The sequence below is a fragment of the Etheostoma spectabile genome, chromosome 16 (assembly GCF_008692095.1).
Source record: "Etheostoma spectabile isolate EspeVRDwgs_2016 chromosome 16, UIUC_Espe_1.0, whole genome shotgun sequence".
NCBI classification, from domain to species: Eukaryota; Metazoa; Chordata; class Actinopteri; order Perciformes; family Percidae; genus Etheostoma; species Etheostoma spectabile.
The window spans coordinates 7,183,875-7,203,027 of record NC_045748.1 but is presented as its reverse complement, the minus strand read 5'-3'; the positions used below and the strand labels follow the sequence as shown (position 1 = coordinate 7,203,027).

The window sequence follows — 19,153 nt, the reverse complement described above, 5'->3', positions numbered from 1 at the left end:
CCTACTGATCAGATTGGGAAATAACGTTAAATACGATAGATAGATAGATAGATAGATAGATAGATAGATAGATAGATAGATAGATAGATAGATAGATAGATAGATAGATAGATAGATAGATAGATAGATAGATAGATAGATAGATAGATAGATAGATAGATAGATAGATAGATAGTGGAGTGTGGTGAAAGTGGACAAGGTAGAAAATACTTGGCCAGGTTCAATAAGAGCAGGACTGATAAGGAAAATCTGACATACTGGACGCTATAGTTAACTAACTCCAGAAGATGGCAGTAGGGCAAGCTGCCGTTAAAACCCAAAGGAAGAAGAAGAATAAAACGAGACGAAACCAACTGAAACAACACCTGAAAAACTGATGCAAACGCAGTTCGTGATACGGCAACGAAACTGTTCACGTTGCCGATCTGACGTGAGTCACTATAATCTGTTATTGATGGAAAGAAAATGTCTCGAGGATCAAAGTGAAAGAAGTTGTCAAGTCAAGCCTTGAGAGACAGCGGACTTTCCTGTTGGTAGGTGATGTCATATTGCAATGTAGTTGGTAGGTTGTTACGTTGCTCAAGTGTGCTCTTGTGTCATACGTGGACTCTTAATTTAGCTGCTAAGCCACTCCAGTAGTGCTCAGACCCAAGACGTTCTTGGTTAATCAGGCAAAGGGGTAATGTTAGCAATGTTTATGGTTTAGCTAGGAGCGATAATGGCCAGGTTGAGTTTGGATTTAGAAAAACAGCCACTGGCTTGTATCGGTGTGTGACGTTAATACCTCTAACGTTAGCTACTTCCCGCCGGGCGGATGTAACGTACTTAACAGCTACTTCCAAAAGCGAGACGACAATGTACATGTATCGTGTCATTAGCACAGTGAAGGCTACTCTACGCTACCGCTAAACTTAGCTAGCTGTCACTGTGGAGTAGCTTAAAGTAACTTAAGTTAATGTTAAGCTTATGGTAGAGAGCGCTGATAATGTCAGGGAAGTAAATAATAAAGGCTTCCTAGATATGGTGTGACCTTGGTATCAGAATGGACAAGTACTGACTAACGTTCTCAGTCCAGCAACGCAAGCTAACGTGAGGAACAATAAGAAGACTGCAAGGCTTATAGTGATGTACAAATGTCAGTTGGTTTGATACCTCAGCTAAATATGCTGAAACAAATAGATATTAGAAATGACAGCCCTTATCTTACTCTGCCAAACTAATGTCCTTTATGCAATTATATCAACGTTATCATAATATGTTCCTCTTTTATTATTGTTTAAAATAGATTGGTACAGATCAGAAACAGAACAATGTCCAGTATAGAGCTAACCTATTGTTTGCCTCTTTGTTTTCTAGTGCTATGAGTGTGGGTGATGGAGGACAGTCAATGTGGGGACTTGGACTACCTGGTCCAAGATGAAGACACCCTCATCGAAGGTGTCAGCAACCAGGTCTTATTTGTTGTGGTGCTCAGTATCACCTTCCTTGCGGGCCTTCTCACTCTGCTCTGCAGGTAAATTCAAATCCAAATTTCAGGATGCTATTTATGTGAAGTAGCATCACAAACTGCAATATTCCAACTTGCTCTGCCTTCTCTTAACCTAATCTGATACAATTGATTCAAATGCAGTTAGTTTGCCTATTGGCACTGCTTTGCACTTACAATAATGTACACAATGTATTATAAATCTATATATTATTTAAATGGATTATTTATCATTCAAATCAAAGCGGTTAGTTTTGCTCCTGTGCTGTGTTATTGCCATTTCTTCTTTGTAATGCTGTCTGTGTAACACAGTGTAACAGAGCTGTAGCTGACACATTTGATACTGTTGCCGAAATGTTTGCATTAGCAAATAATTTGCTTAATGCAAACTGTCAGTTTGCATAGCTAAATGTGCGGTTACATTCATTAGTTTCAGCTAAAAAAATATTATGGTTTCAAAATGTCTGTCCTTTTGACCTTCCTACAGACAAGAGCAGCAGAACATTCATCCGGAGAATCAGGAGCATGTTCGAGCCGTCCGACAACAGCTCCAAACAGAGCAGGTACGCACGCAAATACAGCTCTAGCCTTTCTGCCCAAATATAGCTAATTGACAAAAATAGCATAAAAACAACAACAATATGTAAAATTACTTCTTTCCTTTTTTTTATTAACCATTAACAAATTCTACTTGTTTCAGTGTCATATTTATTTTTCAATGAGGAGATACATTTAGAAATTGTCTGTTCAATGATTACTGTCATATTAAACTTCATATGTGTTTTGGATTTTTATTTATTTGATTTCTATCAGGATGAAAATCCTCAGGCGGAGGCCAGACAGCAGTATTACACAGACATGTCTTGTCCTGTGTGTTTGCAGCAGGCTGTTCTGCCTGTGGAAACCAATTGTGGACACCTTTTCTGTGGTAAGACATATTTTAGTAATGTACACTAAGCAAAACCAAACTGTTTTAGCTTTAGAACAGAATAGAGTAGAATGCCTTTTATTGTCAGTATACGTATGTGCAATACCTGCACAACGAGATTGAAGCAACTTTCCAGTGTCAACAAGAATGAATATAACATGGAATAAAATATAAAATGCACAGTTCCAGAGACAGTATATACATACATAAAATAGTAAGAAAGATACATACGGTTTGTATACGCATTATGAAAATTATATTACACAGTTATAAAATCTATACAATTAATGGACCAGAAGTCAGAATATATATATATATATATATATATATATATATATATATATATATATATATATATATAATATAAAATAGTTATTTGTTAGACTTAGATTTAGACTTCTCTTTATTAATCCTTTTGGGATGACTCCCGCGAGGAAATTGAAAATTCCAGCAGCAGTTTTTGCAAGAAAAAAAAAAGACAGTATAAAGACAATAATAGTAATAACAGTAATAATAATAATAACAATAAGAACATTCGTCAAATAAAGATAAAAAGACCATCAATTATTATCAAAGTGTCAGTGTTGAGTCCAGTGTTAAAGTGGTGAAGTGACCAGGTATTAATGTAAGTCCATGTATGTATGTATATATATATATATATATATATATATATATATATATATCCGTATTGTATTGTCCTCTCTGCCTTATTTCCTCCTCCCCCCGAGTGAGGAGTTGTATTGTCTGATGGCATGAGGGACAAAGGAGTCCTTGAGTCTCTTGGTCCGACTCTTGGGATGACACTGGTTCTTTGATTTAATCTTATGCGGTGTTCATGTTTTTCTCTTTTTTCTCTGAATAGGCTCCTGCATTATCGCCTACTGGAGGTATGGCACGTGGCTGGGTGCAATTCACTGCCCCATCTGCCGACAAATGGTGAGACTTGTAATAAATGCTGGATGTAGAATATTTAACCTGAGTTTTTATAGTACCATTTTTTTAGATACCAGACCTACTGGTATTTGTTAGAATCGCTTGCTTCCAAATGTACCCATAGATATAAGTGCTAAATGCTCGTCTATTAACAGTGCTGACACACAGACTTGTGCTCATGTTTGACTCTAAAACCATTTTCAGTCTAATTGTTTTCTGTTAGTTATTTTGAAAATCATGAGTACACAGTGTTACTCCATATTTGTACTTGTGTAGGTGCGTGCCACACAATTCCTTTTTTTTTTCTCGCATGAGTATGTTGCCATGTGTTAAATATTTCTATATATTTTTTCCCAGGTGACGCTGCTCTTCCCACTATTTCATGAACACACCGCTCCTCAGACGGTCCAGAATGGCGAGGGAGAACCTCAGCTGATCTTAACCGACATTAACGATTACAACCGCAGGTTCTCAGGCCAGCCAAGATCTGTGAGTATAGTACAATAAAGAAATGTATTCCACTCTACAGCCAGATCAATATTTGGGCTGCAGTAGTTGCAGGTTAGCTGGGTTTACTTTTTTATCTAAAATAGAAAAAATTCTTCAAATATAGTTAAAGATGCAACTATATACATTTTCATTACACATTATGAATGTTTAAACATTTAAACATTTTAAAATCAATATCAATTACGATGCTCTGTGAGTATTTATACAAGACTGTTTAATCTGAGGCTCTGCTAGTAAAAGACACAAGTATGCAAATAGTGAGATGCTGGCTTGTGCAGTGCATTATAATTCTGGGAGTATTTTTAGAGCGTCTCATAATATTTTCTCTCCTCTGTCTTCTCAGTATATGGACAGGCTGCGAGATGTGCCCACCTTGCTCCGTCATGCCTTTAGGGAGATGTTCTCTGTGGGAGGCCTCTTCTGGATGTTCAGGATTCGCATTCTTCTCTGCCTAGTGGGAGCACTCACCTACCTGGTATCGCCGCTTGACATCCTCCCTGAGGCACTTTTCGGTCTGCTGGGATTCATGGACGATTTCTTTGTGATCCTACTTCTCTTTGTGTACATCTCTATCATGTACAGAGAGGTGGTCACGCAGAGACTGAATGGCTAAGTGATTGCTCGTGAAAGAGGCCTTGGCTTGCTCATACCAGGCTCAGGAAGAGTGAACACAGCATCTGAGGTGGGCAGGTAAACACTGAATAAAAAGGACAGTCCATCAGTTGTGCTGGTTCTCTCAGAGAGGTGTGCTTTAAAGCCTGGGATGTTACTTCATCACTGGAGAGGGGTTAGCAAAAGTATGATCGCTAAATGTTGACTCTGTATCGCCATTAATGATTCATAGATTGAGTGACGTCACAGCAAACAACAATACAGCATGAGGATGGCTGTGTAGGGATGTGATGTTAATTTCTGCCCTATCAGACTTCGCAGTAAGACGGAAATAGTTTTGGTCCACGCAAATACTTGAGGAACACCCCTAACCGAATGACTAGCATAACTACAAGGCAATTTCATGACAACATTGCCAAAAGGTGTGTAACATAATGTGATCCTGAATGTACTGTATTAATGGCAGAATGACAAATTTGGCTGTCCAGATTGTCGACTGTCAGACAGATTTGAGTTTCTAACCCCTCTCCTATTACAGCCTGTTCTGTCAATTTAAACTTATGATGCACCTATTTAAGTAACCTGTGACTATGCATATTCTTAATGAGTGGAAAAACACAGCTTGTGTGAAAACCACGTTTTACATCTATTAATATTTGATTAAATCTGAACCTTGATGCACAGGACAATGTGACCGGTGCTTAACCCTCGTGTTGTCCTACTGTCCACGAGGAACTTGTTGTCCTTCTGGCTCAAAAATGACGTTTTTTTTTCCCAAAACCTTTTTTGTCACTTTTTTCAACACTTATAAATCCATGGTCAATAGACCTGATGTTTATGACAGACAACTAATTTTTGAGTTGCAAAAAAAGCAGAAATTATTAATTACTTTGACTAATCGTTAAGATAAGGTGATGTTGAGTTGATCACAGACTGGTTTATGTCAATGTTTTTAAACCATTTAAACGTTATTTTTTTTCAAATGCTATTTTATTATTTGTGTATTTTGTGTTTTTGTGTTTGTATATGTTCTTGTTTTGATATGGATCCCCCTGGGTCTGAAATAAAGTTTACTATACAATTGAAGAAAAAAACAAAATTCAATGAAAGTAATAATTGTATTACCTGCAAAGGATCATCCATGCACCCATGTTATTTTGGGGCAGTTTGCTTAAAATAAACCCATATTTTGTAGAAAACGTGTCACATTTGAGCCGAGGACAACACACGGGTTAGTAACTTTTCAATTCACCGATTTTTATTCAAGAGAAAAAAACATGAGTTGTAATATAAACAGGTTGAATGTAAACTTGCTTATGTTCTGAATGTTAACTTTCCTTGTAAAGATAATCATGAGCTTGGATGTTTGTCTTCTGTACAGAACTTAACAATCCTAAGGGTGAACAACTTCATGCACAGCACACGGCATTTCAGATCCTTCGGTTCGTTTTTGAAAAGAAGGAAGAAGATGCAGTTCTCCATTTCTCATCCTTTTTGACTCCTGAATATTTGTTTATCAGAGGAGAGGCCAAAAATGACCTGACATGTTGCATGGAAAAAAAGCTAAGTGGCAATCAGCAGTAGATAATGTCTTAAATTTGTAGAAATATAATGTTTTGTCCCTGTTAAGTATGCGCTAATTACCCTGAAAGTTACTGTGAGTCCATGAGGGATCTGACCATCAGGCTGAAAATGTTGGCCTCAGAGTGGTGAAACTGAAACTCTATCCAGACCATTTTGCTTTCTTAGGGCTGGATTTGCTGTGCAAGCACTGGCCTTCGTGTTTATGAATAGTAGAAGAAGATGGGGGTGCAGGCTCTTGTGGCAGATTGACAGTCAACTGTCAAATTAATTGTTGTTTGACAACTTCAGATTAAAAAAAAAACGACCATCAGTTCCCTCTTGTGTCATGAATGTGATGTTTTAAGGTGTGGCACATGTGTCATACCGTTTCGCTGTCTTTACTGATTAGTGTCTCCTCTAGTTCGTGTCTGGGGTGTTGGAGCAACCTCCAGCCTTTCATTTTTCTCATTAAAAGCACGTGTTGTAAATGCTTCTGCTGTTCTTCAGCTGAGAACCGGTTTGGTGAGAGTCTTCCCCGGGGGAAAAATACTGGGACTGCTTGAACAGTTGGTTCTTTGGTGCAATCTGCATCATAATTCTCAAACAATTACAATTTAAAAAGTACAACACCAGTAATTTATGGCATACTCCAGGTAAATGTGTGATATAATGGCACAGTCATACAGTGGTGCTCAAAAGTTTACATACACATGCTTAAGTTGACTAAAAAGAGGAATAAAAAAATCATGTTTTGGAAATTTATTTTAATACCTAAATTAAAAAATGAGGTAAAATCCAACCTTTAAGGACACCAATTTTCTTTGTGAATGAATAACGTATTGTAAATAAATAAATGTTCTTATTTAAAATACAGGGGTCATAAGTATACATACCCCTATGTTAAATTCCCATAGAGGCAGGCAGATTTTTATTATTAAAGGCCAGTTATTTCCTGGATTCAGGATATATGCATCCTGATAAAGTTCCCTTGGCCTTTAGAATTAAAATAGCCCCACATCCTCACATACTCTTCACCATGCTTAGAGATAGGCATGGGATACTTTCTATAAAATCATCTCTCAATGCAAATCAAACCAGGTATTAGTCTAACTGAAATAAAACCATGCCTATCTCTAAGCATGGTGAAGAGTATGTGAGGATGTGGGGCTATTTTAATTCTAAAGGCCAAGGGAACTTTATCAGGATGCATAATATCCTGAATCCAGGAAATAACTGGCCTTTAATAATAAAAATCTGCCTGCCTCTATGGGAATTTAACATAGGGGTATGTATACTTATGACCCCTGTATTTTAAATAAGAACATTTATTTATTTACAATACGTTATTCATTCACAAAGAAAATTGGTGTCCTTAAAGGTTGGATTTTACCTCATTTTTTAATTTAGGTATTAAAATAAATTTCCAAAACATGATTTTTTTATTCCTCTTTTTAGTCAACTTAAGCATGTGTATGTAAACTTTTGAGCACCACTGTACCTCTCTCTGCTCCTACCGTATAAACTAACACCTACACAATAATGTCTATGTCACATACTTTCTCCGCCTTTCTCAAGGGGTTTTCTAATTTGACTGAGGCTTTGAAACAATAGCATGGGCTTCTTTGATGGATTCTATAACAAAATGTGAGTCAGATTACTTACAAGACATTCACCATTTATTAAGTTTGGTAGTCGTGATCCTCCCGACTAATCTGTCCAAGCTTGGTGCTGACTTGTTTCTGAGCACAACTCCCCATCTTTCTTTAGAAGTGAGTCAGCTGTGCACTTTCCCAAAGCTAGTTCTGACACTGTTTCTTGAAAGAGGGGTGGACTAGATAGCTTTTAATACTGTAGACACCTTTTCTTTTTGTTGTAAGTCCATGAGTGCATTTGTCCTTGTTTTAACTACATATTATTTTTAAAGAACTGAATAAATAAAATGATCCAGTAATTCAAAAGGAAAAACCACAGATTAGAGGAGTGTCATTTTGTGTATCCTAAATATGTTTTTTGCTTTCCCATGCTGGTAATCCATGAGCCCACCAATTATGTTGCTCCCCTGGGAAAAACTGCCCTAAATTATTAGTTTGGTCAGGAAACTGTAACAGATGACTCCTAACATATCTTTTATGCCACAAAGCCCCTGGTAATGCCTTTTCTTTCTCTGCTCGGGCTACACGCAAACAAAACTGGATTAAATCTAAAGGGTTGATGAGGGCAACGACTAATTTATAAATTACAAATGTGTTTGTTTGTATGCACCAGCCAAGCACAATGTAGATCCAAGGTTAATTTGGCTTTTTTACCCAAATTTTACCTCTGATTAATGGAGGCTCGTTTTTAGTCTGTGCCCCTCCAGTAGGTTAATACAGCCCCGGAAGCAAATTAGTTTTTTGTTACCTATCTTCAAAATGTTCTCCACACCTTTTTATGTGTCATTCATGTCCCTCAGCAAAATATTTCTCATGGGTTCTTTCTGTATGGGGCGTATTCCTTTATACGCACTGCAGACTCCGCCCACCCAGACATTCTCAGGCAGACGCCGGACTAGCGAAGCAGCGAACCCGACTGTTGGAGGACGGATTGTCTGTGAGGAACCCAGAGAGCGAGAGATCTCGGGAGTACATGAAGCCGAGTGTTAACTCCAGGCTCTGTTTTACCACACAAAGTCGGTTTACGTTAGGTAACGATGACTACATCGGGGGCCTTGGATCGAATGGAACTCTGTGAAAGCCTCTTGACATGGGTAGGTGATCAAATATGAAGTTTGGGGGGTTGTTTCCACTGACAGACAGTTCTCCGGCGCCGGCGATGCTAGGTAGCAGACTAGGCTACTGCTAGCTTGATGAGCTAGCGGGGGTAACAGCAGGCGAGAGGGAACTGACACGGGCTTACGTTGGTTACGTATATGCAGGCCAGCTGTTTGTTGCTTTAGCTGCTGATGTGTTGCTAGCTAGCCACCAGCAAATACCTTATACCCAGTCAAGACTATAATTTTGGTTCCAGATATGTGCAGTGGGGTATTTAGCTAGCTCAACTTTCCTAATGCTATGTCTTATGCTTTAACCATGGTTGTATTGGTTGTTAAGGGGGGATCAGAACGCAGAGACGGTGGCCTTATTATGGTTCTACGCTTTTGTAGCGAAGGGTTTCTTGGGATGTCCTGTCATGGTTGACCAGTGTATCATTATGACCGCGCTTCCCCATTCCTTGAGCCAAAATGTCAAATACAGGCGAGCTTATAACGTCAACGTTATCATAAGCCTTAATCTTTCTAGTCAAAGCCTTACAAAACTGATATCTAAAACTACCAAGTGTGGAAAAGGCATCAGATTGCAGGATCACATGCTACCGATTGTAGCAGGTTTACAGTGTTGAGTGTTTAATACAACATAAAGGAGAGATGGATGATGTCTGGGGGAAAATGCTGATGTGAATATGATATTCAAGCAGATAGACATCGACTGTTGATGTCAACCATCTGGAGAGTGTAATAAATCCAGAAATGTCCAGAATCTCTTAACTGCAATGTAGGATTTTAGACAACGAAAGGAAAATGATTAAGGGAACTGACTTCATATGAATGCTACGTTTTCATCACAAGCGTCACTCAGATGGGTAAACACAACTGGGAATGGATTGGCTGACATGCCATGTGATGGAAACAGTGCATAGGTACTTCCATGTTTTCAGTATACACTACTGATACACATTTGTCGTGTATAGTGAAAATATGCAGGTGGCTATGGTTTTAGTAGGGCTTCGTTTAAGCAAGCTACACTCCTACCTAGTCATGTGCTTCTTTAGATGTCACATAATCATACTTGAAATCAATTTGTGGATTCCATTTTGTGATATTGAGACGTAGTTCTTTCAGAGATTGTGTGTTTAATGTGACATTTACGTGCATCACTGTCACCTCCTCTTGTTGCCTTAGCCTGGCTTATGTCTGGCAACTCAGAATGGTCCTTTTTCATGTTCCTAGTAATGATATGGCTGGAAAACATTCCGGACATACCTGTTATCTGTGGTGAAGTCACAGCCCTGAATGTGTCAGATTGTTACTGAAGCACATGATGAGACTATAACTCTTACATAATAGCAGTGGAGATGTCTAGGCAAAGTAAAAACTGAAAAACATGAAGCTCTTACTAAGTAGTGGGATATTTGTTATATTGAATGATAAATAAATTTGAACAGAAATAAAAGTATTCACAGTACTAAGTCAATTTCTTATTATTGTAGTCTGTTTTGGTTAGATTGCCAAAGTAATGGCTGCCACATACATAATACTCCCCCAAATAATATACTGCCAAGCTGTTACTTTTGAATGTGGTGTTCATCATTTTACAATTCTCAGTGAATATGAACAAGTGCATTTTTTTTTTCGGGGGTCGCAGACTTTCAGTCAAGGTTTCATATCTCTAAAGCAGGAATGGTCGCAGTATAGAAAATATCCCCAGATGTCAGCCACATGCCTGTTAATCTTTACTGTGACTCTAGATTGTTTGTGCTGTTAGCCATTTTTGTCATCTGGCGCCTCTCGTCTGTTAAATAAACCAGTTTGTCTAATAAGATAACTAGATGCAAGTGATAAAATGATTTCTCATGACATTGTAGTTGCTGGGCAAAAATTACACTTTTTTTCCTTTGCACCCCATGAACAAATATTTATTTAATTTAGGCGTAGCTATTGATATGGCCCTAGCTGCATGAGCTGTCTTAACATTTCAGTTGTCATACACAGTGAAATTACACATCTGTATTTTCCTACAAATGTGCTCTATAGCTCTGTCTTATGAAGGTTTTACAAAAAATAACAGAATACCTACAGTATGTTGCATCACCGCTTGAGAAGAATCATATCTGTCACTTAGGGCTCGGTCATGCTTTGCACTGGAATGATGCACCGGGTTGCACATCACCAAAGCATCTAGGTGCATTGGTTGCATTGCATGTTAGATATTTTTGTAGCATTACATTAGGCACCAAAGGAATGTTCACTGCTACCGTCAAAGTTGTAAAACGTTTGCACGTGTGGCAGTGGTGTGCTATTCTTTCTTTTGGAAAAACACATTTAATCAAACCAAAGAGCTGACTGATATGCTGTTTGATACAAACTAAAGTGGACAGAATGGTAGAGGGACATGTATCTTCTTCCTGCTGACCAGTACTCCTAGGCATGCGATACACACGTGTTTTCCTTTTCCAACTGTTTCCACAAACTCATAGGTGTGGGTTTCCTTTTTGACCTCGGTCCGCCCTATCTGAGTTGTGTGTGTGTCCACAGTGTACTTAAGACAATATTTTCAAGGATATGATTACTTTTTTATTGCTTAAGGTCTGTAGTTGCTCAAAAATGAACACATACCAGTCTCTTGTTGAAAAGAATTTCAGTTCATGTTAAATTTGTAGTGTTTTATTTTTCTATTTTGTGGCCCTTTGTGTGCTGCCACAATAATATTGTCATTACATCAGCTATTGTGCATGTGACTGAGAAAGCTGAGGGTATCATGGGAAATGCACCTTTTCACCTGTCTCTAGGATCCATTGTACAAACTCTTTAGGTGTTGCACACTCTCGGACATTCTCGGACATCGATGAAGATATTATAGAGGACAACTCCCATTGTGAACCCTGGCATTCCAGTCTGAATTTCTTTCAGTTAAACTGCATTACGCTCTCTTGTATTCCCTTTTAGCAGATTTCTATGGATAATGTGATCAAAGCAGATTTAATGTAATCTGGAACATGAGCAAATCTTGCTGAGCTAGAACCTCAAAATCCCTCAACCACATGATTCTTTGTTTCTGAATTAATTGGTTTTCAATCATAACTTGCTGCTCACACCCATAGATTTGGGAGCCACAGGACACAGGATACTGTGCAAAATAGCACAAGATGTGCTGTGGTAGCTATCCTGTACTGGGAAAGCATATATGCGGTTTAACCAGTAACCAGTGTTGTTTCAGTTACCAAAATGCACAGATACTGGTTCTTTAATGGAAAGGTTTAAGCCGACTAGCTATGAGACACAGAACAGGGTAGCTGTAAAAGCTGCTTTGTGCAAGAGTAATGAGAATACAGACAATATATTAGTCCGATAGATGCAGAAGGGATTGTTGGCCTCCTTTTTTCTTTTCTTTGTTTTCAGTGCCTCAAAATTTTGCGATTAATACAACTACAACAAGATGATGATTGGGGGATGACCATGATGGTCACATAGAGGACATGGCGTAGCCCAGAGATGTCTGTCATTACGTTTTGTAAATATGCACAGCAGTAACCGGATTATGGTCTTCACCCGGGTAAGTGAATAACCACGCTATACCAGTTCTCCCCCAGTGTACAAGTACATGAGCGGGGAAGAATGGGGAGAATGACAGGAGAAACACTACCTCCGGTACAGTAGGTGGCGCTCTTCACAACGCTTTTTCTTCTGGTTGACTTATGTCAAAATTAAACAGACCTATCACTAAATTTGTACACTTTAATTTCATTTACACACTCTTGTCACAGCATAAGACAGCACAGTGTTCCCGCCAGATGATTGACAGCTTGTTTAGCTCATTGTAACGTTATCTGTAACCAGTGTCGGGTGGAATTAGCACGCAACCTAGCTAACCTTAGCTAGGGGTTGCAGTGCGTGCTGCTCGCTCACTCCACTATTTTGCTGAGACACAACGTTGACAGACCCGGAGATGGACAGTCGGTTTAGCCATCTCCCAGTGTCCGCTGCTCCCTCTGCAAGGAGTAAAACAGATAGACCGCGCATGTGCGATTTTAAACCCTTTTTAAGCGGGGCTAAAGCTTTCATCTCAACCCCCCCTAAACATTATAATAATAAAAACCTTTTTTGTTTTTAATCAGTTTTGGTTTGAAAGTTAGAGTTGCAAAGTTGTCTGTTTGTGATAAGAGGACAAACAATTACAGGTTTAAAGGGCATGAAACCGGTGTAATATCCTGTGTCATTGTCGCAGATGCTTTGCAGTAGGCCTGCACTATTCAGGGAAAAGTAGGAATCACAATTTTTTTTACTTAGAAACTGATATCCCGATTCTCTGCCACAATTCTTTTGACCATAACAAAACAAATTGGCAGTACCAAACATATATATATTTTTTGGCACCTATAGCACATTGGGCATCACCACAAGCCTGTAAATATAGAGGCTTCAATAAAGAGAAGGGAGAGCACTGCAGCGCTTGGGATCGCCTTAAAACCTGTTTTATACAGTCTATGTAAAGCAGTAGCGTTTGTGATGCAGTCGGCTCGTAAAATTAAATGAGAATCAAAGTCAAAAAAATATATATAATTTTTTTTTATATCTAAGTAAAAATTAAATTGTGAATAGGGTGACTAGAGATTGCGATTTTATAATTATTAATTGTGCAGGCCTACTTTGCACCTGTAAGCCAGTCCAGGAAAGGGTTAACAGAAACTTAGTTTTGGCCAATTGTATGTTGAGGTCAAAGATTATTGGCCAATGAAATTACTGATATAGTGGGGGGGGGAGTTAACACTTTTGCATGCACTATATCCGTGTCACATTCTCATTGGGGGCTGAGCCCCCCTAAATGTTGGATCCTAGAATCGCCCCTGGACAGCGGGCTCTTTGCTGCCGATGGCCCGCTGATTCTGGTCACGCTGTTTTGTTGTATGGTGTCACAGCAACAACACAGTGCGCTGACGGAGTACGTCCGGTTCAAAACCCACTCTGATCTGATCTGATGTTACAACCAAAATCAACCACATTTAAATAGCTCCTATTAATCCTTTTACACTGTGGGACACAGGCCAATGACATTTAGCCCAGGAACAACAGCTCAGCGGTTTAGCACAAGGACTAAACCTTTTCCAGAAGACATTGAGTTTCAGTCTAAGCAAATCCCAGCAACCCCAACCGTTACTAGGCGTTTGAACATTTAGGCTATTGATTCTTATACACTGTATAATGGATATCCCAAAACATTTTTATATTTTTATAACAATGTTGATTTCTGCAAAATCTTCCCAAGTTTTAAGAATTTCTTTTGTGTTTATATATCTGATTACTGATGAGCATTCAAGGCAGCACTTGTCACAAATAATAAACCTCCTAAAAGCAAAATGTACGTGGCTTCAGTAATTAAAAAGGAGCTGGCTAAAGGGGGCTTCTTTCACAGACAGCCAGTGCCAGCTCAATGTCATAGACAGCATAAAGCCTCTCACCAGCACTGCTCTTCTGTGGCTTTTCAAGAGACATCACATGGGCATACATTCTGTTTAAAGGCTTTGTAATCCAGTGGTATGTATACCACAGGTTTGTTGACCTAACATGCAGTCGAGCATGTGGCGTTCATGTGGCCATGGCGACCTATTGCTGCTTAGGTTTATGGTGTAAAAAAAGATACAGAGCCCTGCTAAAAGGGGATGCAATACTGTTGGTCAGTCAGTCTACAAAAAGCAACAGATTTGTTGGACCTCAAGTAGCCGGTAGATTGAAGGTGATTGATTTAATACCGCAGCCAGTGTTTGTCAATAATATTCCAACTTGGCATCAATCGATCATTGATTCATTCCATTCTCAGTTAGGGTTTCTAAATCTGTAGATAGCTCTGGACCTGTTGTCATGCTGTCGTGTTTGCTGGAATCTGTTTGTGGTTGTCTTGTGGAGGACTTTCATTTCTTTTCTTTTCTTTCATTTCTTTTATGCAAAGGGAAGTGATGCAGACCAAATGTTGCAGGGGTGGAGAGCCAATACCAAGCGTTAGAACAATATGTGTGTAGGCCTACATGCAACCGTTTGTATCATAAGGCTTGTCTCATTTCAACAAATTGTAGCCCTCTGCCACTCCAGAGAAAGGTTATGTCTTGTTGAAGTGCCCCCCCCCCCCCCCTTTTTATGCATAATTCTGTGTTCCAGAGCGTGGCTAACATGTTAACACGTTGTAACACAGCTATTGACCAGTCTGAAATGCCAATTTAATCCAACATTTGTGACAACAGTTTCATCGCCATATCACTTGACAGGTTTGTGTTTCTATAGTATCTAAACATAGGAAGTCAACATGTTACCCACTCTACAAGTAGCATCACAGGAATGGGTGTAATCTTGATTGTGTAGTATACTCTTCACTTGTCACTTGTACACATGTCCAACTGTGAATCTCAAGTAAACAAGCAGTCAGAGTTGTACAAACCTTTAGGTTATCTGCATTTATCAAGTGATGGTGTGTGGCTGTTACTTTGAGTCATGTTGCCCTCATGCCAAGTTCAGTCAGCGTGTCCTCTGCTTTGTTCAGCGTGGAATGTTTTCTTGTTTACTGACCTCTGTCTCTGCTTGTTAATGAAAATATAGAGCTCTTAGATAGTTTTTGGTGTTGTGTCCCACATCTATGAAAACGGTTCTAAAGATTTAACGAATGAATTAAATAAGAAGAGTGAATCCACCTCTCCTTTTTAAATCTTTTTAAAACGGATACTCACATTATGCCGACAGTAAGTGGAGATAATGTTCCTGCATCATGTTTATTTTAAGATTTGTTCTACAGCTATTAGTTTCATAGCAGCGGAGAGAGGACACCAAGCAAAATGGCATATTATTGCATGCCCAACAGGCAGGTCGCTGCTTTTCACAGTAAAATGATCCTAGTCTTGAGTTTTATGTTAAAAACAATGACATGCTGATGTATGAGAATATATTGAAGTCCAGCTTGAGTTTGACTTTTAGCACACGGCTCAGTTCATTTAACTCAGCTACTTCAAATGGATCCAGGATAACCACTTTGTCAGGGATCTAACCTGTGTCCCCAGCTGATAGGTGGTCTAAAGTATTTGGCCAATGTGCTGAATCTTGTCTTTGCTGCCTTCTGCCCTTTGTAAATATGGGACTAAGGGCATGAGAGCTCCACGTAATGAAAACTGAGACAGACGGAATTACATGCAGGCGGAATTCAAACCTCATCATTTTCTTCCTGTCAGAATTCCAACATTCCTGCTCTCAATTTCCCCTTCTTTGGCATGTGGACTCTTGGCATATAGACCAAAATATTCAGTTCAGTCTGGGCAACAAATGTTCAGCCTGGAGGAAGAACTATAGAAAAGAATATGAAGGATGGAAAAAGAACAATGGAACGCCAAGTGGGGAAAAAAAAGATCTGAACGAAAGTGACAGAGGTGATGTAAGAGAAACTGAGCAATGACTACAAGCAACGTCGGGAGAAAGTTTGCGGGAGCAGTAAGTGTGAGTGTGATACTTGACTGTATTTACTCTGGCCTTCAGGGAAGTCCTGGGGAAAGATAACATGCCATTTTTGTTGCTTGTCATGTGAAATGTTTTGGGACATTATTTTAGGTGCACTTAAAAGACTTGCAACTAGGGCTGCACAATTAATCGCAATTGTATCGAAATTGCAATGTGGACTAGTGCAATTTCCAAATTGCAGGGGGGGGCAATATTTATTAATGGCAAAATATATGTCAAACCATTTTGAATTATGTATTGTGGTGCTGCAGAGATGTCCTGGCCTATAAATTATATCCTACAGACTAAAGGAAAAAAATCATTTAAATTTCTTTCAATGAAAATGAGGATAATGATACAAGAATCATTCCCTCCAATATCATGAACCATATCGCAATATCAGTCAAAATAATTGCAATTCGAGATTTTCATCATATCGTGCAGCCTTATTTGCAACTTGATGTCATTGTACTGGTTTTATCCTGCACCCAGCACTCAACGTGTGTGTCTGTTTGTTGTTTAGATCCAGACATTTGGAGTGGAGGCTCCATGCAAGACAGTAGAAGACTTGACAAGTGGTATCGTCATGGCCCAAGCTCTACAGAAAATGTTAGTTTTCATTCTGAATTGTGGCATGTCAGAAAAGTTGAATTTTTATGAAAACACTTTTTCATTCTATGTTATTTTACATCGTTGGTGGTAAAAGAATACGCCAGGTAAAACTGTAAACGTAACTCTTACTAATAAGTAAACGCATTAAAACTTTCAATAGGACTCACTGTCTGCCTTTTTCTCATTCAATTTCCTAAACCTGTAGATTCTGAAGATGCCCCGTTTTGATGCTCCCACTTAAAAAAAATATTACTCTTTTAATCTCTATTCTTGTTTCTGTGCCAATATTCCAGAGATGTAGTGTATTTCAATGACTCTTGGATTAGTAGAGTCAAGCCAGAGGTTGGAGACAACTGGAGGTTAAAGGTAAGCATCAGTTAGTCTTTGGTTCATTAGCAGGTGACATGGCAGACCTTTCCAATTGTAAATGAGTATTATCTCTAGAAATGGTAATTAGATAATACTGTATGGTCCTGATGATTTAGGTAATCCCGCTACATCTTTGTCACATTTCAAAATATAGATTATATCTGAGTCTTAACCTTTTGTTGCATCTCACCTGTAGTACTCAAACTCTGTCTGTTTCAGTTATATTGGTATTTCTAATATTCTAGGGACATTCTCTCTTGTTTCAGATCAGCAATCTAAAGAAAGTTCTAAAAGGCATCCTAGACTATAACCAGGAGGTAAGAAGAATCATTCATTCATTTGGATTTGATCAGTACCTAGCATCCACTCGACATAAGAATATGTGTTGCTAACAGGGACAAGTTGTGACTGCAGACACCACCCTCAACCGCTGTGGCACAACACGGGTTATGATAATCCACTTTTCCCACAATGATATATTGTGATTGTTAAAATGTCTTTATTCCTGTCTAGATCCTAGGTCAGCACATTAACGACTTCACGCTACCAGATGTTAACCTTATTGGTGAGCACTCTGACGCAGCAGAACTTGGGAGGATGCTTCAACTTATACTGGGCTGTGCTGTCAACTGTGAACAGAAACAAGGTAATATCTTCTACGTGTGTGTGTGTGTGTGTGTGTGTGTGTGTGGTGTGTGTGGTGTGTGTGTGTGTGTGTGTGTGTGTGTGTGTGTGTGTGTGTGTGTGTGTGTGTGTGTGTGTGTGTGTGTGTGTGTGTGTGTGTGTGTGTGTGTGTGTGTGTGTGTGTGTGTGTGTGTGTGGTGTGTGTGTGTGTGCAATTTATATTGGAAAACAATGTTCTGTGATATCGCATTGCATTCACAGCTGACTCCCATCATTTTGTCTATTTCTCTGTGCTCTCCAGAATATATCCAGACCATAATGATGATGGAGGAGTCAGTGCAGCATGTTGTCATGACAGCCATCCAAGAGGTGAACTATCATGCTATTTTGACCTGTTGATTGCAAAAGTTGATTGCAGGTTATTATTGATTCATGATGAGAATTAGGAATGATTGGTCAGATAAAGTGTTAATAGAAACAGGGTTGTGGGTGGGATTGGGATGGCACATCTGCAGGATCAGCTGGTAATCTTGTGTGGGCAGGTGCAGGTTCGACCCAACCGTCCTGGTTGCTTGGTCGGCGTCATCACTGAACCAAGGTGTAACAAGTGTCGGCGCTGTGTACACTTCACATGAATCATGAACTTGTTTTTGTGCTTTTCTGCAGCTGATGAGTAAAGAGACACCGGTGATGGGAGGAAGTGACTCGTATGTGGATCTAGACAGACAGGTATGGAGACTTTATAGAACTGCCAGTATCATCAATATGGTCTCTAATTTAAGAATACACACTTGTACTGTCAGGAAGTATGTACACGTTTAAATGTAACTTTCATGTATTAAATAGACTTTACTTGTAAGATACAAAATGGAACATTCACACAAAACTCAAACTCTTTGATATCACATACAGACACCTGCCAGTATCTGGACTGTCCACTGAAACCTCAACACCATTGTCATTACACACAGAGTACTCCCTAGAAAACTTTTCCCAGTTCTCCCAATCAACCAATGTGTTACCCTCCTCCTTGTTTTGGCCACAGACCTGTAAAACAGCTGGATGTGTGGAAAAGCTAGCTTCAGCAGAAGATCTGTGCTATTGTGCAATCATTACTGTGTATAAACTGCATCAAAAGCATCCCCCACTGTTCTTTTGGGGTAGATGTACTTGTTTAGCAGTTAAGCCAACGTGTCAGTAAGATGTAAAAATGTGTTTCTTTAGTCTCATCCAGGTGAACAATACGTTTTGTGTAAATCAAAGTAAAGCAGGGTTTTTATTTGTGACTTTC

The 19,153-nt window shown here is 39.1% G+C and overlaps 2 protein-coding genes across 10 annotated transcripts in view; both read left to right on the top strand.

Moving 5' to 3' along the window:
* The first annotated feature begins 263 nt into the window (after nucleotides 1-263).
* rnf170 (ring finger protein 170) lies at nucleotides 264-5,047 on the top strand. Of its 3 annotated transcripts, none has more exons than XM_032540131.1 (7): nucleotides 264-533; nucleotides 1,357-1,513; nucleotides 1,974-2,049; nucleotides 2,300-2,414; nucleotides 3,277-3,350; nucleotides 3,705-3,836; nucleotides 4,201-5,047. In XM_032540131.1, exons 2-7 carry the CDS (start codon nucleotides 1,374-1,376, stop codon nucleotides 4,468-4,470), a joined length of 807 nt encoding a protein of 268 aa, XP_032396022.1. In that variant the 5' UTR covers nucleotides 264-533; nucleotides 1,357-1,373; the 3' UTR covers nucleotides 4,471-5,047. The 3 variants fall into 3 exon arrangements, with proteins under 3 accessions (XP_032396022.1, XP_032396023.1, XP_032396024.1); XM_032540132.1 differs by lacking the exon at nucleotides 264-533 and adding an exon at nucleotides 563-679; XM_032540133.1 differs by lacking the exon at nucleotides 264-533 and adding an exon at nucleotides 868-1,089.
* A 3,496-nt stretch (nucleotides 5,048-8,543) lies between these two features.
* The window catches only part of hook3 (hook microtubule-tethering protein 3), a 31,754-nt gene continuing 21,144 nt past the window's right edge, over nucleotides 8,544-19,153 (top strand). For all 7 annotated transcript variants that reach the window (XM_032540126.1, XM_032540125.1, XM_032540122.1 and 4 more), the window contains exons 1-7: nucleotides 8,544-8,778; nucleotides 16,781-16,866; nucleotides 17,163-17,235; nucleotides 17,505-17,555; nucleotides 17,752-17,884; nucleotides 18,164-18,231; nucleotides 18,529-18,591. In XM_032540126.1, coding sequence (XP_032396017.1) covers nucleotides 8,722-8,778; nucleotides 16,781-16,866; nucleotides 17,163-17,235; nucleotides 17,505-17,555; nucleotides 17,752-17,884; nucleotides 18,164-18,231; nucleotides 18,529-18,591 — 531 coding nt within the window. In that variant the 5' untranslated portion in view covers nucleotides 8,544-8,721. The remainder of the gene's footprint in view (nucleotides 8,779-16,780; nucleotides 16,867-17,162; nucleotides 17,236-17,504; nucleotides 17,556-17,751; nucleotides 17,885-18,163; nucleotides 18,232-18,528; nucleotides 18,592-19,153) is intronic.